Source organism: Drosophila rhopaloa, unplaced genomic scaffold, assembly GCF_018152115.1.
Source record: "Drosophila rhopaloa isolate 14029-0021.01 unplaced genomic scaffold, ASM1815211v1 contig_115, whole genome shotgun sequence".
Classification (NCBI taxonomy): Eukaryota; Metazoa; Arthropoda; class Insecta; order Diptera; family Drosophilidae; genus Drosophila; species Drosophila rhopaloa.
The window spans coordinates 18745058-18769964 of record NW_025334990.1 but is presented as its reverse complement, the minus strand read 5'-3'; the positions used below and the strand labels follow the sequence as shown (position 1 = coordinate 18769964).

Here is a 24907-nt window from a genome sequence, read left to right as displayed (position 1 = left end):
AATAAAATTATTTGCTGACATGGTATAAAGACAAAACGATCAAATATAATTTAAATAAGCAGCAAACTATCACGCCGGCTTTATGTCCGTTGGCGAGCCGTAATTAAAAGTAATGATCGCAGTTAATGGTGATTTTCGTGAGTTTTTCCTTGTGCACCAAATACATCAGCATTTCGGTTCGACCACCACCTCCCAGCGCAATCAATTAAGACGCAAACAAAAACCGATCGCTGCCGGCTGCACAGTGGGCCTGATCGGTGAATGGGACGGTGGGGCCGTTGCGATTGCACGACCGCCGAAGAGCGGCGGCTGCGACGCGACTGCGATCGCTTTGTGGGGCAGACAGAGGCGAATTGTATCTGAGAGATACAGATACGAGTGCGCAGGCAGTCCAAAAGTTCGAGCGAACGGGTCGCCGGCAGCGGTGCTTTTTGTTGTGTTCTGCGGCAAATGGCAAGGGGCCATCGGTTTTTGCCTGCCGGTCGAAAAGTGCCAAAAAAATAAAACCAAACCGGGAAACGAGAAAAAAACAAAAACGAATGTAAACTCTCATTGGCAATTAAATTGTTTGGACAACAGCTGGAACATTTGAATACAAAATCGCATAGAATTCAATTGGTTCTTCCGCAGTTGAACAAAGAACTACTCACATTCTTCATTAAAATTTTGAACAATTTACATTTGAATTAATTAAAATATTTATGAAATAACCAACATTAAATGTCATTCGATTACAAATAAAATTATCATTGAATATTACCATCTTTATGAAACAGCCCGAGTGAAATGTCATCAAATTAAAATGCTCATAAATTTGCATAAATTAAAATGTTTTTTAAACCAATCATTAATAAACAACTAGTGAAATGGCCAGAAAAATTTATTCACGATAATAAAAATCATAGATACACGCTTGCATAAATTAAAATATTTTGAGCAAACAAATCGTTAATCACCATCAATGGTGAAATGTAAAATGTGCGATAAGATTGGCTTTGTTATTTAGATTGTTTGCTTGATTGCCACAATTTGTGTCAATTATGCGTGAGTGACACGCCCTTTGTACCAACGCCCACGCTTTTAATTGAAATTTGTCTGTTTTTTGTCGTTTCTGCCGCTTTTCGTGTCTTGTGTGCGTGCGAAAAATGCTCAGTTTTCGCTGATAAAGTAAATTAAAGCTGAACAAAGCTCTCGAAGGCGGGAAATGGCGGGGAAAGCGGAAAAGGCAGCCAAGCAAGGGCAATAACAACAACGGCGGTAGAGCAGCGCCCTGAGGGCAAAGTAAAAAGCAGAGCAGCCGAGTGAAAGTATGGGATTCTGATTGGAAATTACCATTCGGAATTCGAATCGATTTAATGATGATTTAGCAGGTTTGAGTTTACAGCAGCCACCGCTCATGAGACTCTTACCAAGTGTTCAGATGTGGGCTAAGTGCTCTGGAGAGATTCTCAGAAATTGCCCAAGTGTCGATATAATTTATTGATCCACAGAGATGGCAGCTAAAGACTGTGAGGTACCCTGCTTTAGACAAAATCTATTCTAGGGTCAATACACAAAACTATGTTGTGAAAAAACGTTTACATACAAATGTGTTCCATTTATAATATTTTACAAAGTAACAAGTACTTACGAGTTACAAAGTACACCAGCTAAAACTGCATTTTCAGCCGGGAATAATTCAAGCAAAGTGTCGAGACAATTTGTGAACAAGAAATCAGAGGCAAGTCGACTGTAGGATGCTCTATAGTTTCCATTACTTATAATATTTTTACGTAGCACAACATCCACCTAATAAATACATATCATACCCCAAATACTGTATGATGTACAAAATGATTTGTCGCCGAGAGCACATTTCAATGGGTTTTAATTGCCTTGCTTGCAATTGAAATTTATTGCCTGGTGTTTGTGATATCTAAAGCAAATTATTCATAAATTACTATCTATTTGGCCGAATGACGCCAACATTATCTGCTATCTACTGTACAATATTACGCTTTATCTATGCAACCGAATTCCGATGGCTTTCAACATGGCCATTTACATGTCGACCGGCAAATGGTTTTCAGAGCAATTGGCAATGGGAATTTACCACAATATTTTATCTCCATTTCGGGCGAGCGTATGTGAGCAGGGGTTATTTATTTGCGCGCCCAAATATTTGGTATTTCTATTAGAGCCAAACCGCCCGACTAACCGAAAAGCGAAAATGTTGTGATAGTTTATGGTCAGTCCGTGTCTCTGGCAGATAAATAATTATTGCATTAGCCGCGCAAATGTCGAACCGCTCTCGATTCGATTCGTTCGTTTCGTTTCATAGCAACGCCCCAGCTCGATTTTGAGCCGGGCCGCGAAACGTGACACTTGGCTATCAGATGTGGCACCGTGGCTAAAAAGCGGGGCATGTGGCACGTAACAGGTAACAGGTAACCGCGGCGAAGGTTGTGGTTGGGGAGATGTAAGCGGAGACCCGCCCACGTCGAGAATTCATCTGCTATCCTCCAGTTTGGGGCTAAGATAAACAAGCTTAGCAAATTAGCAATAGCTAATGAAGTGGTAAATTGCGCTGATAAATTACGTGTTTTATGTGGAAGCGATTGAGGCCTGAATAGAAACGAAGTAGCAACAAAATTGTGAGCATTTTTTCATAAGATACGTTATTACTTATCAAAATAATTTGTTTAATTTCACCTGGCAAGCCCATACACTAAGGTTGGATCAATCGGTTTCATCACCTTGAGTTGATAATAACGTGGATCCAATAATACTTGCAAAATAACAATGATTGTTAAAATATAAGCAATAAATAAAGAATTTAAATAACGAATCTACACAACACAATAATTGCAAATATTTCTAAGAAAATTTCCATAAAGTATTGGATAAAATTATTTTAGGTATCAAACTGGAAGTTTTATGTTTTGAGGTTTCGTACCTTTAGTTTTATAATGACTCACAACAAAATTTGAAAGGCGCGTCAATCAGTGTTATGCAATACTTTGATAACTACGTCAAGGCAATTAAGAGTTTTAATGGAATTATAAAAGCGAAAAAGATATAAATTATCTTATCAAAACTTACATTTAGGTAATTACAAACAATTTGTACAAAAATAAATGCAAACGGAAAACTTATTGATCTCGAAAGAAAGTCTTTTAAACGATATTTAGTATTTATTTTATGTTTTGAATTGTGACTTGTTAGAAACCTACTTCATCGGCGTGAACCCCAAAGAAAAAGCTACATTCATATTCATGACCGCCCAGTTTTCAATCAGTTGAAAGGGGATTCCATTTCCAAATCAAATCAAATCAAATCAGTTCTTGTTTGCCTTTTTAACCGCGTGCGAATGGGTCTCGGCAAAGTGGGCCCAAAACCGGCTGTCCCGTGGCCATTTAACAAGTTTCGTTCAGTCGAGTCAATTAGCGGCCAAGAGCGCCGGAGATCGGATCGCCAAGAGCGTCATCGGGGCCCAGGGTCTGACGTTTCGGATTGGTTTCAAATCGTCTTGGTTTACTTATGTTAATCAGCTGCTCGCCATGCAAATGAGCCTTAACAGCGGTTCTGTTAACGGTTAACAGAGCGCCCGAAAGCTCGCTACGGTTTTTTCGCTCCAGAAATGAAGGCAGTCAGTTGGCCTGGCCAGAACGCGTTTGTGACTCGAGCGAAGCGCACGTGCCGGGAAAACGATTCAAGTCCGCAGAGCCAAGAGGCCACAGGCGAAAGCTGGGGAAAAACTGCCCCTACATTTTCCAGCAACAACGGCGGGTGTGTGAGTGCGTGCGAGAAGAAATCTTGTGTAACCCGGAGAGGCAGAGAGAGAGAGGGAGTCCAGGAAAACTCACCACAGCCCTCGGACTTGGATTTTCCGCTCGTGTGAAAATACTCGCACGCTCACTACGTTTCGGTTCGCCCGCAAAGGCAGTTGCTGCTCCAATTCCCGTCTCGTGCGTGTAGTGCAGTGTAGTCCAATAAGACCAATCAGAATAAGTCATCGGTCAAAAAGTAAACAAAATAAACGCCACATGCCGATGGCACAAATGCTAGAAACTAGAAAATATGCCACCATTTTCTAGCCACCATTAACCCGAAGGAATTCTAATAATACCCCCGTGACAATGGCAGAAAATCGGTCATAACTACACCATCCATTAGGCATAAAAAACGATCCAAAAAAAACGCGAACACAATTGACTCGGAAATGATAGTAACTGTTGCTTGTCGCTCACAAACACAATCGCAGTGCCAGTAGCACAGAGTTTCGAATGGGTCCTTTGTGGATTTGTGTTTGCGATTCCGTCTTCGGATTGTGGCTTCAATCAATGTGAACTTTGTAGATTTTGTATGCCTATGCAGGGTAGCAAAAGAGTTGACTTAACTATCCGAAAGCTCACAAAAAATTAAGTTATTAAAGTACTATTAAATTATAAAGAATTTTTTTGTTAATAAATGATAATACGCCAGAGGCAACACTGCGTATGATTGATTTATTTGGAGACACTTTTCGAAAACGATTCCCATAAGTTTACAAATAATATGTTAAATAAATAATACTTGAGAACAGACAATACAGGTACTTCGTGATTGCGATAAGTTATAACATTTGCAATTTAACTTTTAATTCACAAAATAAAGGGGAAGACAACTACGTATGAGTAATATTTTATTTTATAATTCTATTTGAGAATTGTGTTTTAATTAAAATAAAATTAATATGCAGTTTATAGAGTTTCTAAAAGGTTTAGTTGACTTAAAAAAAGTCACTTCACTGAATGCATTTATGAAACGAATTATTTAAAGATTTCATGTTTGTTTTTATAAATCAGAAGCTTATTGAACTAAGGGTATAAACAAATCGAACCCCAAATTGCCCCACCTGCACAGGTGAGAGCAGTGGCCAGCAAGAACGTGTCTGTTAGCGAAGCACACAAAAATTGGCGTTGCAAAAATTTCAATAAAGCTGAAAAACAAAGGCAAAAACATTGAAATAAAAATTATTTCGTTTGCACTTCGCTTTTTATTTGCACGCGCGCTCACTCTTCGTCTCTTTTTGCGTCTCGCATTCAACAAGCTGAGAAAAATTATATTATTTGCAAGTTATTATTTAGCAACCGTTCCGTCAAAGGGGTGCCTGTCCACCTTCCTTAAACCCCCTCCCAAATTCTTTTGTACGATAAACCGTCGGCGCATTAAAATTAATGCTAATTATGAGCTTGTTTGTCCGTCTCCCGGTGACATTTGCCTGACTTTTTGTTTAATTGCTGCGCTTGTTATGAGAAAAATCAATTGAAATCGATGCGGGACGCGAGTGAAAAATAATTAAATAAACGGCGGACATGCGGCCAGTGATTAATAAAATTATGCAAATCGTTTTGCGCAAATTAAAGCGAGATTCCGAGGTCCAGTTTGGCTTAACGTATTTTTTTCTCTCGCCCATTATAAACGTTAGATGGCATTTAAGGCCCAATAAAAACACGCCGAGAACAAAAACTGAAAATCAATAAACACAAAGCCAGCAAGAAGTACGTAACAGGCGGCAGCAACAACACCCAAATGCGGCAACAACAAGTGAGCAAGTTAAAGAACCTTTGCGATTTGTAAACGCTGCGAAATACCCGTCGAGAAGGCAACAAAAAGAACATTTCAAACAACGCGAGGCGGGCAGCAACAATGTCGGCGGAGGGCAGCGATAACAACGGGGATCCCCAGCAGCAGGGGGCGGAGGGGGAGGCGGTGGGCGAGAACAAGATGAAGTCCCGCCTCCGCAAAGGAGCCCTGAAGAAGAAGAACGTCTTCAATGTCAAGGATCACTGCTTCATCGCCCGGTTCTTCAAGCAGCCCACGTTCTGCTCCCACTGCAAGGACTTTATCTGGTGAGTAGTTCGTAGTTGTTTTCCAAAGGTAGCCCCAAGCATCCTGTAGCAGCCAGGATATACCCCCAACCACCACCCACCACCCACGACCACCCACATATATACATAGAACTGCAGACATATATATATATATAGACCACCATTCCGCGGCGGCACTTGTGGGTCTACCAAGCATGGCCAGCAATGCGTCCACATAACATCAGTCGTGGGAATCGATAAATGTATATTGACAAGGCGAGGGAACTGAGCAACAAAAGAAGAATATCACAAATAAAAGAAACATGTAGCAACAAAAGCATAGCACACAGTGGTCGCCCGCATTTTTCAAAATATTTCCTTAGACAAAGAATTGGTTTTAAGTAATTCAAACTCCTAGCAAACCATGTTTAGATCATAGATGCATTAGAACATTTAAATAGATTGGCATTCCCTGAAAATTTTTTTCCAAATTTTTCGGAGAAAATCAAGATCGGTAAAATCCGAAAAAATCCATTAAAGTTTTAGTTTTTTGATCAAAACCATGGGAAATAATGCTCAAATGTTGGAATGTCATACCTCGTTGAATTCGTTATAAAATTTCCAATCCAATGGTATTCTCAGCTAAAAAAATTTATTTTTGCCAAATTTTCGCAAAAAATCAAGTGTTACCCCTTATGAAAAATGCGAAAATCGGTCAAAAAATAAATTTTACCAAATCAACCTGGTGTTGATTGTAGATGTTTTCAGTAGCACAAAAAAGTCATTCTCTTAACTGTGCGACTTATTTTGGCAAAGTTACAACAAAAACCATTGAAAAATGTGTGTTTGAATGTCTAATGGCCAAAATCTGGAAAAAATCAGCTCGATTTTTTCGGTTTTCTTATCAAAACCTTTTGAAATAATGGTCAGATTTTGGAATGTCATACCTCGTTGGATTCTGTACAAAATTTCCAATCCATTGGTATACTCAGCTAAAAAATTTTATTTTTGGCCAGTTTTCGCAAAAAACACAGTGCGAAAATCGGCCAAAATATAATTTTTTCAAAATCGACCAGAATTTGAAAGTTTAGAGGTCCAGCTGCATAAAACAGTCATTCTTTTTTTTGTGTGTTGAATTTTGGCTTAGTTAGAACGAAAATAAATCTTGCTTTAATGCTCAAAATCCGGGTAAAACCAACTTTAGTTTCGATTTTTTGTTGAAAACCCTAGTAAACAATGGAAAAATGTTGGAATGGATCACCCCGTTCAATAAATGTTTAAGTAGTTCCTTAATATAAAAATAATAAAATAATATAAAAATAACATAAACAAGTTATTAGTTTGATTTTATTCTTGCAAAAACCTCGTTACTAAATTCCTGCTATGAGCACGCAATCACTGTGCCACAAGTCAAGTGATTCCCCCAAAATTCCTATTGGTTTTTCTGGCCCGAAAGTTCAACCTAAAGCTAAAACGAGCCAGCACGAACAAAAGCTAACCTGTGTAATATTTAATTTAGGTAAGGCTGCCAAAATCTGTCTTAATCCATTGTTGCTCCCTAAGCAAAAACAAACAGAAGGGCCAGGCAAAGAGCACTGAAATTATTTGGGGCAACCTGTTTACTTTTGCAGTCCTGGCAGCAGGGTCCCAGTAGTCACTTCCTGGCCTGCCGACATCCCCGTGGATTATAAATCAATTTCATGCGCATTAAACTCCCTAAAAATCCAAGATGTGCTTCCGTTGAAAACTTATTGTTTGTTGACATGAAATTTGAACAGAATTTTGGTTTTTACAGCGGTTATCAGTCGGGATATGCATGGATGTGGGTATTTTGAAAGACATATTATACTTTAAGCCATTCGTTGAGTAATGCTAGAGAATCGTGGTAGATTTTGAATTTCAAAACAAAAGTAGAACCGAGCTCATTGAATTTCAGCCAAAGAAAGTCGGAGAGTGTCTAATTAATTCGCCACTTAATATTCATAGTCAGAGTTGCCCTCCAACCACAGACACTTTGACGAGCAATTCCAGTGATATTAATTCATATTTAATAAACAAACACACTCTGTCTTCCCGCAAAGTGTCATAATGCCACAACGTTGCGTTGACAATTTAAAGCCAGCGACTAATGAATGGATATGGAAGTCGCTCGCATAAAACCGAGCCAATTTATTAAGCCTGTCTTGTGACTCTCGTCATCGCTTTGGGCTCTTTAGCTAATTGTCGGCCAAGACATTTTGGCAATAATTAAATTAATTGCTGCTTAAAATGCGCCACCAGTCGCCATCGGCCAGCATCATCGATCTATGCCCATAAACCGGTGGGGCCGAAGCCGAAATTTGGGGACCCACCGCCCCAAAACGAGACGAGCGTAAAAAAATCGCAAAGCGAAGTCGCTGTTTGCGGCACTGCATCATTATTACACGTAATTAACGCGCTTTGACAGCAATACCAGTAAACAGGCTAAAGGCCACGCCCACCGCCGTAAACGCCCGTTTTTGGGGGCTGCAGCTAATTAACAACTCCGGCCACTGTTACACTTGCTTTCGACTTTTAATTAATAGTGCGGGACTTTGGGGGCACGCACACACCGCCGGGTGTTGCAAAAAGGCGTTGCAGGCACGTATCTGAGCCACTGGGGGGTGGTTAAGTGGGTGGCTCGATGGGTGGTGGGGGCTGGGGGGTGGCCCAGAGTGGGTGGGTGCGGCAGCAAAGTGTCACCCGCCTTCGTTTGCGGTTAGCAGGTGAAACATTTGCCATGTTCACGGCACGTCATTTGCATAATAGCGCGGAAACCGAAAAGGTCGCGATGGAAATTCCAGATAGAAGCCCGAAATACCCTGAACATATCAATTTACAATTTCCAAACGATAAGAGGGATACCATAATTAGATTTGATGTGATTTTTACACTTGTCTTGAGCTATGGTGGTAGCTCATATGACTTCTAACGAAATTACTATGAGTTTTCCATGGCTATGATATTAGGCTATAAATTAGATACATTTATTAGTATTATTATGACCAAAGGAAGATAAAGATTTTTGGGTTCCTAGACAATTGTTTATAGCTCACAAAACAGAACACCACAAGACAATGTTAGAATCAGAAGACGTTACTTAAGTAATTTGGAAAATGTATATATAAATTTTACTTGCACTTTGTGGGTTACCAATTGCGCAGGGTATTTGCAACTGGAATCGGCAACTAAGTTGGTAAACCCAAAACAGGAACTAATTAATTTGCACAAAGTCGGTTTAATTAGAAGACAATCTTGTAATAACAATCAACTAATTCCATACAAATAAAAAACTTAGCCGCAATTCAGGACACACTGTTTTTTGTTTCATTAATTAACTTAAATTGCAAACATTTTTAACCCCATCTCTTTGTGCCAGTTTTTTTTGGCGTTGTCGGAAAATATGCGCTTAATTAAAAATTGAAATGCATAAAAAAGATTCCGTGAAAAAATAATTGTGTGGGCGCAGGCGGGGTGGTAGGGGAGGGGGGGAAGCGGAATCATAGTATAACCTGCAGGCGCGGGAAAATTGCTTTTTCACTTCATTTGATGGGCAAACAAAAACGGGGAATAACCGAGGGAAAACAGAAAAACAGAAAACAGCGAAAAGCCAGGAACAGACAACCTGGTCGGACAAAAGAATTAAAATTAAATGGAAAATGGAAAATGCGGGCTGCAGCAGAGGCAGCAAACAGAATTATGAAACGAGCCGCAATTTCGCACTCGTTAGCAGCGATAACAAATCGCCCGATTTGTGTGAATTGTCCAAGTGGTTACGACCTAATCGGATCAACTTTGCTTTGGCTTAACGGACCGAACTTTAACCGGGTTTCGGGTCCGTTCGTGCCGAAACTTATTCAACTGCAGTTGCAAAAGTTGGCCCAGCACTTCCCGGCGCCTCAGCCAGCTCCTTCTATAATCTATATATATATATATATATATGAATATACTATACCATACTATATGTAGGTGCCTGCGTTTTCCCACCGTGCATGTGAATAATTTGCCTTGTCCCAAATTGCAGCCCTCGGGCACTGGAGGGTTAAGGGGTCTGCCCGGCGGTTTGTGGTCAAGTCATTTACGGTCGAGGCCTGGGACACGGCTGGGAGCGGCCCACGTAACCCTCGGCCTTTCGGCCCTACAACAGGTTCTGGCCATTAGGCAGTGGCCCGGAATGGGGCTCTGAATGGCTTTAAGTTTTCAGTTTAAATAGGCAAATATCCAGGGAAGCTATGTCACGTTTGGGGTGCTTAATTTTGGGCTTTATTACAAATGTCATACACATTAAATGAATAAGTAAATGTAGCTACACACACTATTGGTAGCCTAGATAGTGGAGCAAATACATTATATATTAATGTAAGGATTCTTGCTTCATATATTATATTAAGTAGTAGCCTTTTAGTTATGCAAAATTTGAATTAAAAAAATAATCATTATTATATTTAAGTCTTATGCAGTTTTGAATCTTTGATAGCCATGAAATAGCACTAAAAGCTACAGAGTACTTTAAATATCATTAAATCAGTTGCGATACGTACGAAACCAAATAAAGTAAGTTTAACCTTGAAGTATTTTGCTGCTATATCTTTGTGAATTTTTCGCTTAATAATACATTTCTGTCGCAATCACCCACTATGCCTTTTTAGAGTAGTCCCGATAACAGCAAAACAAACAAGTTGACATTAAACAGGCCTTTTGCTGTGGCCCTATAAATTCTCAGCCCGGTTTGCGTATTGATTAATTTTAAAAGGCCCCCGAGGCCGTGTGATTGGTCCTCCCCCGAGTAGCATATTGATTAATGGAGAATTAAATATTTATGCTAATTGATGTAATGGCAGTAAAAACCCGCCGACGATTGCAAATTGACCGTAACCACTTGGTTTCACTGTTTTGCAGGGGCTTCGGGAAGCAAGGATTTCAGTGCCAAGGTAAGGTTTCCCCGCCAGAAACCAGAAACCAGAAACCAGAACTTCGACCTGCGACTAACCCTTTCTCCTTTCTCCGTCCGCAGTCTGCTCCTACGTGGTGCACAAGCGGTGCCACGAGTATGTCACCTTCATCTGCCCGGGCAAGGATAAGGGCATCGATTCGGTAAGTGCGCACCAACACATATGCCCACGAGGATATACACATGCATAGATAGCAGGATAAGGCACCGACTGCATTTCCATGTGCGAGTGGAGGCTGCGGGGGTGGCCACCTATTTGCATTGCTTTTAGTCTTTGTGGGCTCTGTCAAATTAAACTGTCATTTGGGTTTTTGGTTATGCCGGGTCCGTCCGTCAGTCAGTCAGTCAGTCCGTCCGTCCATCTGTCCGTCCCTCTGTCCGTCTGTCCGTCCCCAAAGTCCCAGCTGTCGTGTCCGCTCGTCCCGACTCGCCTGTCAACTTTGCTTTGCCAGCTAAGCAGACTGGGGCTACAAATGCGAGTTTCCCTGTCCGACCGGGCTTTTCCTTTGCTGCTGGGTTATGGAAAATGTCAGTTGGATTTTTCCGCATACAGCCAGTTCTCTACACTGCGTATTTATTCAGGAAAGCCACATTACACGGAGAAAAGTGGGAGTTATACCTTTTACTTCAACATATTCATGTTCAACATTGGAATTTAGTTGGTTACGTTAACAGTAGCCCAAAGTCTTCTTAGAATTATAATTATAATAACTTAATAGTTTCACTTAATTTACAATTGGTTGGCCACCAATATGAACTGATAATGACAGAATTTGTTTAAGTGTAATGCTGGCTGTCCAAGGAGAAATGTTGTGATGGGGAGACAGGAAAATATGGCAGGAATATAGAGAAAAGAGTCTCAGATGGATTGGCTTTTAGGGCGGGACAGCTATGAAATAAAGTAGTTTTTTTTTCGGGCATAAATTCAAGTTCCTCCCCCCTCAACTACGCACATGGAAAATGCAGAAGAAAATGTTTTGTTTAAAAGCAGTAGCAAACTCACACTAAACTTAAGTAGAGATTGTCCTCTGTTATGTTTTCAGTGCGAAAGTTAGACGCGAACTTGTTAATTTGTCATTGTGCTCTGTTGATTTACCATGAACCAAATTTGTACTTTGTATTCTTTTCCATGTGTGCATCCACCAAAATCAAACCAAAACTCAATTCGCTGTCCAACTCACGCTGTCACGAAACCACGCACCAAAAAAAAAACACAACAAAACCAAATGAATTCGCAATTGAAATTGAAACTGTTGCAACCACAAAAAATAAATATAAATAAAAATAAAACGAAAACGAAAACGAAAACTAAAACTAATATAAAGGACTCACCAAAAACTCAACACAATTTCGAGCCATTCACATACGCAGGACCCACGTTCTGCGACCATTGTGGTTCCCTGCTGTATGGCATTTACCACCAGGGTCTCAAATGCTCAGGTAACCCCCACCCCCCGCTAGAACCCTTCCCCCCGATAAGTGTTTCCCCTCAGCTTCTCTCTCTATCTCTAACCACAAAAGTTTTTTCGCTTCTCTCTTTCACTTAACTTTTAATCCTTTTCCGAAAACCCGACTGACAGTGTAAATAATGATGATAATGTGTGCGTGTGCGTGTGTCTGTGTCTGTGTGGAATTAAATTTTAAACGCAATTTGACCTGGTCAACAACATGGAGAAAGTTTCTTTTGCAGGCCCCAAAGTTAATTATTTAAATTGTTCTACCTACAAGCACACACCTACAGATATATGTGAAGGCAGGCCGCACCTTTGTAAATATGTCGATACACCAGCAAAGGCTTCCTTTTTTCGTATATTGTTTGCTTACTCTTCACTTTCCCGTAACCGAACCGCACTGAAAGTTTTCTCTGTGTGCCACGTGTAACCCACTTTTCCACCCACTTTTCCACCCACTTTCCCCCCTCCTTCGCCAACCAATTCATTTGCATAATTATGCACATGCCAGGGATACTCCGAGGATTCCAGTGGAGGGGGCAAACTTAGTTGCCGAACAATGCTTGTCATTTGTTTAGAAATTTTTGTGCAGCTGCCCTGTGATATAAATATAATTTTAATGTGTTTTTCGGCCCACTAACAAATTGCGGAAGTGCTTCAGATAAAAAGTTTTCCATGTCCTGCCCCCAGGTTGTTACATTTTGGGGGAACATAAGTGTGCTAAATTCTCAATCCTTTTTATAGTTACGGTTTTTGTAGACATACCTTTATTTAGGAATAAGGAAATGCTTTAAGTCTTTTGCTTAAACTTCTGTTAACAAATTCAGCTTTTGTTTTCCTATTATTACCTATTTTATTAATTATTTATTATTTCAATTATATTATTTTAAATTGTCTAGTAGCCTTATTTAATGAATTTTCAATACTGATATTTATTTAAATACAAAATAATGTTTTTGCATGACTTACGCCGAAATGACTTTAAGACTTTACATTTTAACTTGTCTAGTTTTCTTTAAATACTTTATTTTAAAATGTAATTACTCTTGTATTTAGACAGAGGTTAATTTGCCCCTTTTTGGATGAGGGTGTGGTTCTACCCCTTGAGCAGCCACCAACCGACTTTCTGACTTGACTCTTAAGTATTATTTTGGCTGGCTGCTCGAGCAAACTGTAACTACTGAAGAGCCTTTCCATGTGGCTTGTCAGTGGGTCTGGCAATTAATTCACAGCCATGGCAACCGGCTTAATTAGAGCGAGTCAAGTGTAAACACCAAGTGCAGAGGCAATAAGAGAGCATTCTGCGAATCGGAAATCAAATGTCACATCCATCTGTGCCCTCAAGTGTGATGCTGTGGCCATGGCAACCCCGACTGAACCTGAATGCGCCCCTGCAAATGTCTAACTCACTTAGCCTTTTCTCCTGCCCTCTGTGTGTGAAACACAATCTGGCCCAATAAGCTTAAATGTTACCATTGTCAGTTGTGTTTGTGCCACGACTTTCGGCTCTTTATTGCCACCCCCCTGTGCATCAAATCGGATCAAATTTATTGCGACAGCTGTAGGCAAATCAATTTTGGCCAAGGCTTAGCTTCACACCTGAGCGGAATCGATTGGCATTGCTCAAAAATCTGATTGTAGCTGCTTCTTGAACCGGAAATTGAAAACAAATGCAGTTGGGCCCACAAAGTGCCATCGGATGGCGATATGACCACATTTGGGAGTCCATATGACCGCCGCCCAACTCCTCTTATCTGCGTTGTCGGAATAAATGACATGGCAATTTATATTTGCCAACGTTCAACGCTCCACCGCTCCACCGCCCATTTGTTATCGGGCATCAGTTGTTAATATGCCGGCAGTTATAGTACGTACGCCGGCGTTTCATATACCGAAAATTACATTCAATGGAGTAATGGGAGCTGCCAGCCAGCTAGATGATGATGGCGATATGGAAACGTGGGGCACGAATTTGTTAGGTGACAGGCTGCGACGCAAGGAATGCTGTGATAAATTTGCGCTGCAAATATTTTTTCAAATTTCTGCGCTGGCACGTGGCAAATAAGTAGGCGTCAAATGGGGGCGTGTTAGCCAAATGAAATTCTATCTGCGTGTGCGTGTGTGTGTGTGTGTATGTGCGTGGGCCTAGAGATTTATTGGGAAATGTCTGACGGGGTGTTTGTTTACGAGGCTTTCATGTGGCAGACACTGTGACGTAACGATAAGAGCAAGGCACACAATTTCAAACACTCGAGCGACAGTGGCTTAAATTTGGATGTAATGCTAGCTGCCATTATGTTGTGGAATAAATTGGTTTAGTATATACACATGCCATTTAAATTGGTTAACAAAGTAGGGGCTCAATTCCTTTTGGAAGTCTTTTTAAATGCGGTAAAGAATCGTGCTTATGATAAAAGGTCTTTAAAAAGAAAGCTGTATATGTCCACTTCCGTATGGTAGTTATCAATAACTAAAGTCCCACATTATATCGAATTTCCACCGTACTCACCGAATTCCGCAATGCCAAGGGTCTCGATTCGAGTGTCCACACCTGTGGCTATCCAGGGTCTTTCGGAAGCGAGTCCAATTGGAGGCCGCACACACACACACACGTGTTTACCTTCAATGCGATTGCATTTTATCCAAACAAATCCCCCGCCACCCCACATCGACCACCACCCACCGCCCGCCGCCCACATCACGGCCTTGGGCATGCCCGCCAAAGTATGCAACAACTTTCTCGCTGCGCCGCTGCCAAGGTCGTTCGTGTGTCTGAGTGTGCGAGTGTGCCAGTATGTTTGCCTTCCGCTGGTGTTTGTCTTTTGGTAGCAAAAGGATATTAATGGCTGAGCAGCTGTTGAACCTTGGCAGAGACAAACAACAAATTTCTGAAGCCCCCCAAATACCGAAAAAATGGGGGAAGGACCTCGAGTGTTTGGGGGGAACTACTCAGTGGATGCTCGTGCAGGGGCATAATGCTATCAAATGTCCTTGCCTGCGGCACCACCCACCGCAAACTGGCACAACAATCGACTCGGTTGTGTGGGTGAAATGCCGCCCGCCCACCAAAAGAAAATAACCTTAGAGTTTTCAGCCAATGTCACGTGTGTAAGAGATTTTTTGTGTGTATGAGTGCAAGAGCTCCTTGGAAAGGATTAGGCAGCAATTGTCTTTGCAACCTTCGCTGGTTACTTATGCTCTTCCGTCTACTGTGTGTTGTATATGTATGTGCAGCTACCCACTCATCACACTGCCACTGCCACCACTTTCATTTGATTTCGCTGTTTGTGACATGTGTTGGCCAACTTGCAACTCAATTAACGTCGCGCTTATTTCATTAGTACGAAAGCAAAGCTGCCTCAGTGGAAAACATCTGTATTTAACATCCAAAAGGGTGGAGTTTGGGGGACAAACACGCTGATGAAACGGTCTCGAAAAGTCTTTAATTTTATCAGTATCCTACTATAAACATCTGCTGACAATATTATAATTGTAATTCTAAAACTTGTTCGGCTATAAGTCCTCCATCTACTAAAAAATCTATATTACCATTATCTTAAGCTTGGATAACTTACAATTTATTAATATACAAATTTCAACAATTGGTTCGTTGGTCAAGTGAGGTCAAGTTTGTGCAATATCATTTAAATTGAAATCCCATTTTTAAATCCCCTTTCCTAATTTATAAATTATAGGTTACTGCCTGTAATTGGTTCTAAGTGTTAGGATTCATTATCATATGTGACTCAAAACAATGTATATAAACATAAACAGATTAAACCATTTTAAATAGAATCAGCTTTTTGTTGCGTATTTTGTGTGTTCTTTATCTCATGTTGTTAATGTTTTGTTATTTTGCCATTGCACCTATGTAGCTTTTACGAACACCTATACCTATGCCCAGCGTTAATTTTCCATTAGTTTTCTCTTCCAATCCAAACTCAAAACCGAAATCGAAATCGTAATCGAAATCGGGCAGGCGCATCAAATGCCCCACAAATGGCAGAATGTCACCTTCCTGTCGCCGACGTTCTGCGATCATTGTGGGTCCCTTTTGCACGGCATCACGCACAAGGGTCTCAAGTGTCGAGGTAAAGTCCCCTATATAGTACCCTATATAGTCCCCTATATAGTCCCCCCTATGTAGCCCCTATATAGCATATCCCCCCTTTGTCGGCCAAAGTGTCCCAACTCATTTGCATTTTTGGTGGCGGCGCCGCAGACTTTTTAGATTGTTGCAATTTACAATTAGCTGCGCTTTGTTCCCGCTCAAGTGTGCACTTGTCTTTGTGTTTGTGTTTGCCAGAGTGTGTGTGTGTGTGTGGGTGTGTGTGGCACACTTGGGCGAGTTGTTTGTTGTTGCTTTTGTCACTGTTGCTGACAAGTTTCCGCCAGCTTTTCCCGCTTTCCCGCTTTTCACCCATTTCATTTGCCTTGCCAGCTGCCTGCACTTGCTTTTCTTTTCAGTTTTCGTTGACATTCTTAAAAACTTGTTAATTTTCACGTTATTGCAAGTGCATGTCAAGTTTGCAAAGCCACTTAATAAATGTTTACTAATTTTAAAGGCCCAACAACGTATTTACGTATTTGTAGACCCCATATTTAGCGCCTATCTGTTCCCCTTAGCGTAGAACTTTCCCAGTCATTTGCCTTCGCCAAGGGTTATTAAAATATATGTATTGTGGGATGGACCAATACCTTTTTGCCAAACAAAATAATTTAATTACGCCCCATTGACCCAGGCAAATACACACGAAGGTCGCCAGACCCGAAACTAATGAAAATGTGAGAGTGTCCTTTGTGTGTGAGCATCCCAATGTGGTTTCTGGTTGTATTGTTTCGGATACCTCAATTAGTGTCCTTAAAAATAAGTGATACGAAATATTTAGCGAATATTCAAGGCAGCAAAAGCAACTGATATTCAGTAATCACAAAAAAGGACTTTAAATTTCCCTATTAATCTAATTTATTCTCAACTCTGGATATTCTTAAAAGATATTCAGAAGCTTTGTAAGTTTATCATTTGAGCTAGGATTACTGGAAAAGTAAAACAATATTTCAAAATAAATAGTAATCCCAACCTTGTCCAAAGCTTTTAGCAAAACGAAATTAGGTTTTCATGCCACTTAATAGTCAGATTATTTCACAGAACTTATTATTGTTAAAAAAAACACTAACCATTATAACCAACAAATAAACATAATTTTGTACTTTCTGTGTTGACAGCAAATTGGATCCGTTACTTAATAGTCATTTTACTGAGAGTTTTCTTGGTCCTTAATTTTATTTGATACATCGAAAACGCTGGCTTAATAGCTAAAAGATTGTTATGGATGCTATTAAGTGCTACGATAATTCGATTATGCACCAATTTAGATCCAGACCAATCCATTTGGCAAAGCTTTATTTATAACGCTCAAACAAAACTGAGAATCAACTAGTAAACAATGATGATCAGCGTCTTTCGGTTCTTTCTCCTAGCAACTCTCCTGGTTGCGATTGTTAGTCCTGTTTTTGGACAAAAGGGCAGACAAAAGAGGAATATTGGTGCACGTATGTAGATTACCTGTTGTGATTTTCTAGGTGTCAGTGACATAGTCTATTCAATAATTCAGGATGCGGACGAGGATGGTGTGTCACGAGGGAACATCCTTGTACTAATATATTTGATTACTGCTCAAACCGAAATGAGAAATGTTGCGTCTTCCCAGAATGGGCTAAACCGGTTTTTTAACATGTATTTCTTCCAGGAGGTAGCTACAAAAAGTGTTGTTCTTTAATAATATGTTACTACAACTCCTCTTCAATTTCAATACATCAAAAAAAAAAATAAACAGCATTTTTTGAGGGGCATGGTGGTTGTCCACGCATACCAGTGAAGAAACAATGTTCGAATTTTCGATATGAAAAATGTTGGAAGATTCCAGGATGGAAACAAGACCCTTTTTGTTCCAGTTGCGAATCCCCAAATGGCTTTTGTATAAATTAAAGTAGCTTATATCTTTGGTTATTCCCAGTTTTAATACTAATGGCACAACAAAAAGTTCGACTTATAGAGACTTTAAATTATACTTCATATACTTATACTTATGTGTATGCATATCTATAATATGTGAAGCTACGTTTCTTCCTATGATTCTGAACTTAAGGACAATATTATACAAGAAATGCAACAAAATAAGTACTATGCAAAATCAATTATTCTGAGCATTAATGGCTACATTAATTTCTCTTTAAAATGCACTGTTGTTTTGACCAAGACTAATTGGTTTAGCCTGACTCTATATAAAAGTCTTGAAAAAGTTTATCTTAACTAGTTAACAATGATAATCAGCTTATATTGGTTCCTTTTGGTAGCAGCTCTGCTGAGTGCGATCGTTAGTCCTGTATATGGGCAAAAGGGCAGAAAAAAGAGGAATGTTGGTGAACGTATGTACATAACTCCTGACTAGCGATTACTGCCATAATAAAATTAATAATTCAGGATGCGGACTCGGATGGTGCGTATTAAGAACCTTCAAATGTCCACATTGGATCAATGATCATTGTCAAAATAAAAATGAAAGATGTTGCGTATTTCCTGGAATTCAGGGTTAAAGAAGTTATACCCAAAAAGGAGACAGGTATTGCAAACATCGAAATATTCTATAAAACAAATACGAGTATATTACGATTCTTGTGCGTATTTGTTAAAAACTACAGAAGCTTTGTATATTTTCCGATCAATTTTCTGTTTTAATAAAATTATAATGGTTCTCCTGAAATTGTTTACGTTTATGAAGCTATAATTTTGATTAAAAACCCAAATAAACAATTAAAGACCACCTGGAAAACGTGACTTTAGTAATATATAATTATATACTACCGATCCATATTAACTTTTAAACCATACTTAAACCAATTGGCTTAACCAATTTAAGTTCAGGAAAATGCAATTTTCACGGCATTTAAAGTATAAAAGATGTCCACACAAGCTAGTCGGTTAAATAATTGCGCAACTTCAGCAAAGATGATCGGCTACTTGAAGGAGTTCCAGGAGGCAGCTCTCCTGTCATCGTTCCTTGATCCCAATTATGGACAAGTCCGTTAGTATATATAACTTATATTAGGATCCTGCGATGACTGATGAAGTCTAATCAATATTTTAGCATGCGGTCAAAGTGGATATTGTGCCCAACTCACCAATCCTTGTCCAACAATACCCGGAACTTGCCCTGCTGCCGAGAAATGTTGCCGTGATAGGCGCAAAGGGCGAAGTCCATATATAAAAGTTCATAAAAACAATACTTTTCAATTAATACAATTGTTATAATTTTTAGCAACTGTACCTTTCTAACTGATTCTATTATTTATGGGTAAAGGTTTATATGAGAAGAAATTTTGTAATTCACGCTTGCCACTCGTGACATATAGTAGATGTCTTACGATTTCGAAAATAACATTTGTATTCCTATATAAATCGAATCGTTTTATAGTGTGACAAGGGATTTGCACAGGGATTTGACATGGTCAAATAAATTTATATTATAAAGTTCAGTTCCCTGAAAGTATATACCATATATCCAACTTATTTAGATCTTCTGTGTTATGATGTAATAGAAATAGCTGCTTACCATATGCAAACACCTTCTGACATTATTCACAATATGTTTTGAAGGTTTTGTGCCAGATTTATATAACTCTCCCTAATTCTTATTCGTTTTTAGCGTTCCTTATGAAATTAGGTGTTATGTAATTGCAATTATCATGCCACAAATTATATTAGATTCTCCAAAAAATGAAATACAATCATTTTATTCGTTGCATTGGATAAGGATGGATATCTATTTAAAGGCCTTTCTTCTAATTACTCTACTGTCCATGATATATCCTACCAGAGCCCCCACACACCGTAAGTGTAACTTAAAATAGAAATCGCGATTGCTTATATGATGTTTTAAATATTTTAGCGGATTGCGGTCCAGCTGGACGCTGCTATACCGTCAACAAACATTTTGGCAGTTTTAGGCAGACAAGATGTGTTCCTTGCAAAAAGAAAACTAAATGATTTCTGTACAGATAGGGTTACAATTTAAAGCTTTGCTGAAATAAATATCTAGAATGGGAAAAAATTAATAGAAAGTAAAAAGGCGTTGACATATGTGTCCTTCTAGCATTAAATGGTCGTCAAACGCTGCTTTAATTTATTTTTTGACTTTTATACAATGGGGGTTTCAAGCTCCCAATTAAAAAGCGTTAAGCCAAACAATTTCTCGCATTAAAAATAATCAAGGTTTGTTCGATGTCATAGATGTTTCAACTGGTAGAAATATAACCAAATTACACGTTTCACAAAGTTACATTTAATATACATTTTTCGGCAAGCATTTTCGGAATGTCAAGCTACTAAATTAAACGAAGGAAGTTATTTCGCTGAAACAAGATGGTGAAATATTTGATAATGTATGTGATGACATTCCTGCTCAGTCTTCTTGGCATTTGTTTTTCATATGCCCCTATTTGCTTTTGCTCCTAACGAATATTCAAAAAATGTTTCGCTATCATAGGCAATTTTTAAAGCTTAAGATATTTGAGACACGGCAAATACAACTTTCACTGATCCACAAAACTGCAAACATCCCACAGATGTATGCGAAAATAATATATGCGAACGGGGAAAGGGAATACAAATACATGGGAATGCAAGGATACCACACAAAATGGAGGCTACATTATGAATACACACTCATATCTGTGTGTTTGTTTTTTCCTGTGTGTGTTCTTGTTTTTGCGCCACGCCAAAGGAAAACTCTTTTTTTTTGCCTTTGTTGTACACATTTTTGCACATTCTGTGCTGACCAACATGCCACAGGGCCGCCCGGCAAAACGTAACTTAAATATCACGCATACGCAGCGAGAGCAGGACATTACGTATACGCAACGTTCGCTCGAATGAAATTAAGACCCGGCCAAGGGTGCGGGGAGAAAGCAAAAGTAATTTTACACTTCACCAAAGCGGAATGTTGCCAAGAGAAAAGAGCCGAAAGGAAAAGTCGGGGAAAGCGGATATGTGAGCGGAAACTGAAGCAATCGGCAAAAGCAGGATGATGCCCATTGATGCCCCATGATGGCCGATGATGATGGCAAAGTGCTTTAATTGAAAACAAAACGTATTTCATGAAAATAACTCGCAATTTGATTTTAGCAAATAATTTCCAATTGAACGCTTGCCACTTGTCATAGTCAGAAGTGAAGCTTCAATCGGGGAGAAGCAACAGTTTGTCAATTTCCGCTGGCAGTAAAATGGGGAAAAACCAAATGGGAGGGTTGTGATGGGTGAAAAATGGGTTTGGGTTTTATTTACTGATTGGTTTTGCCAGAGAGCAGCTACAGCCCAGATTAATCGTCTGCATATTCACGGGAAAACTTTAGTTTGCACCGACAGACACGGTAAGTACTTGACTTTTGCTCTGTGTGCGAGACTGTACCTCTCTGTACGTGTGTGTGTGCGTGTGTGTGTACTGTGTTCCACTTCAACATCCAATTCATGCCTATCAATCCCACTAACCAAACTCTATTAGCCCACCTTTACCCCTTCGCCTTCAGCCTGTTGAAAAGCCGGACTTAATTTGTACATTTGGTTAACATTTTTCCAAAACCCCCCCTTCAGCATGTGACATGAACGTGCACGCCCGCTGCAAGGAGAACGTGCCCAGTCTTTGCGGATGCGATCACACGGAGCGGCGGGGTCGCATTTATCTGGAGATCAATGTCAAGGAGAACCTGCTGACTGTCCAGAGTAAGTGGCCCCCAGGCCAGGGGAATACACATTTAAGCCGCTTAAGCATTGTTACCAATTATGGCCGAGCGTTCTAAGTTTTTTATTTTGTTGCTGCGGCAGCCTTCGGGGCGAGTGGGCGGCAAAAAAGTTTACGGAATATATAAAAGGCAAGTGGAAAAGAAATTATGCCCCGGGAAGCCGCAAAGTTTGCCAAGCAACGCGCTTAAAATGTTACATCTTCTCCGCAGTCTTTGCGCCTTTGTATTTCTTTGCTGCTCGGCGTTCCGATTCGGTTCGCTTCCTGTTGGCAGAAGGCTCCTCGGCCGAATGTTGCAAGTCCTTTGGGCTCCTGGGAAAATTGCTTACGATTTGCATTAATTCATTATGCGCGCTTAAGGAAATTCTCTGTACTCGTTCTCCTTCGTTAGCCGCAAATGCCACATAATGAATGCTAAACTAGAATGCAGTTGCAGAACAAAGGAGCGTAACGGGCGGGGAGGGGCGTGGCGGCTGGATGGGAGTCCTCCAGGACACAATGCTTTGTTCATGCCCAGGAGCATATTTCACGTAATTTCCGTAGCTGCCGCTTTGTGGCCGGAGTTTTCACTCAACCGGGATGGGTTTTAATTGACTGCTTATGCCACAGAGCTGTGCACCACCCACATTCCATTGTCCTGCCTTTCAGTCAAAGAGGGTCGCAATCTCATACCCATGGACCCGAACGGACTCAGCGATCCCTATGTGAAGGTGAAGCTGATTCCCGACGACAAGGATCAGTCCAAGAAGAAGACTCGCACCATTAAGGCTTGCCTGAACCCTGTCTGGAATGAGACGCTCAGCTAGTGAGTATTACTTGGGTTTCAATAACATATTAAATTGGATTGTCACACATTCAAACACAATGGTTAATCGTCTCTTAGCGATCTTAAGCCCGAGGACAAGGATCGACGCATCCTGATCGAGGTGTGGGACTGGGATCGCACCTCCCGTAATGACTTCATGGGCGCTCTGTCCTTCGGCATTTCGGAGATCATCAAGAACCCCACCAATGGTTGGTTCAAGCTGCTCACCCAGGACGAGGGCGAGTACTACAATGTGCCATGTGCGGATGACGAACAGGATCTGCTGAAGCTCAAGCAGAAGCCGTCGCAGAAGAAGCCGATGGTGATGCGCAGCGACACGAACACGCATACGTCATCCAAAAAGGACATGATCCGGGCCACGGACTTTAATTTCATCAAAGTTCTGGGCAAAGGATCGTTCGGCAAGGTGGGTACAAAACTACGTCACTAAATCTGCTTTACCTTTAAAGGAATTTATCATATACAAATTTAATTAAACCATACTCTTAGGTCTTGCTAGCCGAACGCAAGGGCAGCGAGGAGCTGTATGCCATTAAGATACTCAAGAAGGATGTGATCATCCAGGACGACGACGTCGAGTGCACCATGATCGAGAAACGTGTCCTGGCACTGGGTGAAAAGCCACCCTTCCTGGTGCAATTGCACTCCTGCTTTCAGACAATGGTGAGTCAAGTGCAGTGGGTGTCCAAACAGAAATCAGATGAAGAATGCCTCCTTTCCAGGACCGTTTGTTCTTTGTGATGGAATACGTTAACGGAGGCGATTTGATGTTCCAAATCCAGCAGTTTGGCAAGTTCAAGGAGCCAGTGGCTGTGTAAGTGACCTTTCAGCTTGCCCTCGTTCTCTTTGGATATATTTTTGCAACTTTCAATAGATTCTACGCCGCTGAAATAGCCGCAGGACTCTTCTTCCTGCATACCAAGGGCATACTGTATCGGGATCTGAAGCTGGATAATGTTCTCCTGGATGCCGATGGGCACGTGAAGATTGCGGACTTCGGCATGTGCAAGGAGAACATAATGGGTGACAAGACCACAAAGACTTTCTGCGGTACCCCAGATTATATAGCTCCCGAGGTGGGTCTTTCAGGTTAGGATTTAATAAGGAAGATTAATACTAATATTTTACTTTTCTTCAGATCATTCTGTATCAACCCTATGGCAAGTCGGTGGACTGGTGGGCCTATGGAGTCCTGCTCTACGAAATGTTGGTTGGCCAGCCACCCTTCGATGGCGAGGATGAGGAGGAGCTGTTCGCCGCCATCACTGATCATAATGTCTCCTACCCGAAGAGCCTGAGCAAGGAGGCCAAAGAGGCCTGCAAGGGTGTACGTTACTTTGCACTTTTGTAGTTGGAAAATGATTAATTTAGAAATGTATTTCAGTTCCTAACCAAGCAGCCAAATAAGCGTTTGGGCTGCGGTTCCTCTGGCGAGGAGGATGTGCGTCTGCATCCCTTCTTCAGACGCATTGATTGGGAGAAAATAGAAAACCGCGAGGTGCAGCCACCATTCAAACCGAAGATCGTAAGCAGTTTAAAACCTCATATCCTTACCATCAGGCAATTAAACCTAATTGTTTTCCAGAAACACCGCAAGGATGTGTCCAACTTCGACAAGCAGTTCACATCAGAGAAAACAGACTTGACGCCCACGGACAAGGTGTTCATGATGAACCTGGATCAGTCGGAATTCGTTGGCTTCTCCTACATGAACCCCGAGTATATCCTTAGCCCATAGATCCGATCCGATCCGATCTGATCCTGTCTAGTTTCCATGCTGCGAGTTGTGTCCCTTAAGTCTATTTTGATATTGATTTTTGAAAAGACATTTTGTAAATCTTTGTTAAGTTTTCTGTTTGGTTTTCGACCATTGTGTGTATCTATATTTATTGATATTGATTGTTAAGTTTTAAGTTAATTTTAAGTGCTAGAAACTGTGAAACAGAGCTTTAGTTGTGGAATATTCGAATACTGTTCAAGAGCACGTCCTCACCTCAAGCCAAAAAGAAAGCAATAAAAATCAACATTTCAAA

The 24907-nt window shown here is 40.5% G+C and overlaps 2 protein-coding genes across 11 annotated transcripts; both read left to right on the top strand.

Annotated features, from left to right (window-relative positions):
- Positions 1-418: 418 nt before the first annotated feature.
- LOC108051249 (protein kinase C, brain isozyme) lies at positions 419-24907 on the top strand. Of its 9 annotated transcripts, none has more exons than XM_017133280.2 (15): positions 419-541; positions 5450-5873; positions 7627-7653; positions 10749-10780; positions 10864-10943; positions 12126-12240; positions 21901-22029; positions 22697-22853; positions 22932-23280; positions 23364-23537; positions 23597-23688; positions 23749-23950; positions 24013-24201; positions 24259-24399; positions 24460-24907. In XM_017133280.2, exons 2-15 carry the CDS (start codon positions 5671-5673, stop codon positions 24610-24612), a joined length of 2043 nt encoding a protein of 680 aa, XP_016988769.2. In that variant the 5' UTR covers positions 419-541; positions 5450-5670; the 3' UTR covers positions 24613-24907. The 9 variants fall into 9 exon arrangements, with proteins under 9 accessions (XP_016988769.2, XP_016988767.2, XP_016988770.2 ...); XM_017133278.2 differs by lacking the exon at positions 419-541 and adding an exon at positions 3624-3768; XM_017133281.2 differs by lacking the exon at positions 419-541 and adding an exon at positions 3624-3772.
- LOC108051250 lies at positions 17266-21887 on the top strand. 2 transcript variants are annotated; one of them, XR_001769619.2, is made up of 5 exons: positions 17266-17804; positions 17867-18680; positions 18736-19332; positions 19400-20142; positions 20201-21887. XR_001769619.2 is itself a non-coding variant. In XM_017133284.2 (2 exons), exons 1-2 carry the CDS (start codon positions 19998-20000, stop codon positions 20296-20298), a joined length of 243 nt encoding a protein of 80 aa, XP_016988773.1. In that variant the 5' UTR covers positions 19903-19997; the 3' UTR covers positions 20299-20376. The 2 variants fall into 2 exon arrangements, 1 of the variants encoding a protein (XP_016988773.1); XM_017133284.2 differs by lacking the exons at positions 17266-17804; positions 17867-18680; positions 18736-19332 and having other exon boundaries at positions 19903-20142; positions 20201-20376.

What these genes read in the sequence shown, in the direction of transcription:
- LOC108051250 (XM_017133284.2), top strand. Translation starts at nt 19,998, where the DNA reads ATGCCACAAATTATATTAGATTCTCCAAAAAATGAAATACAATCATTT. An exon ending in TACCAGAGCCCCCACACACC is followed by an intron (nt 20,143 to 20,200) that starts GTAAGTGTAACT and finishes TAAATATTTTAG; the next exon opens with CGGATTGCGGTCCAGCTGGA.
- LOC108051249 (XM_017133280.2), top strand. Translation starts at nt 5,671, where the DNA reads ATGTCGGCGGAGGGCAGCGATAACAACGGGGATCCCCAGCAGCAGGGG. An exon ending in GAACCTGCTGACTGTCCAGA is followed by an intron (nt 22,030 to 22,696) that starts GTAAGTGGCCCC and finishes CCTGCCTTTCAG; the next exon opens with TCAAAGAGGGTCGCAATCTC. An exon ending in TGGAATGAGACGCTCAGCTA is followed by an intron (nt 22,854 to 22,931) that starts GTGAGTATTACT and finishes ATCGTCTCTTAG; the next exon opens with CGATCTTAAGCCCGAGGACA.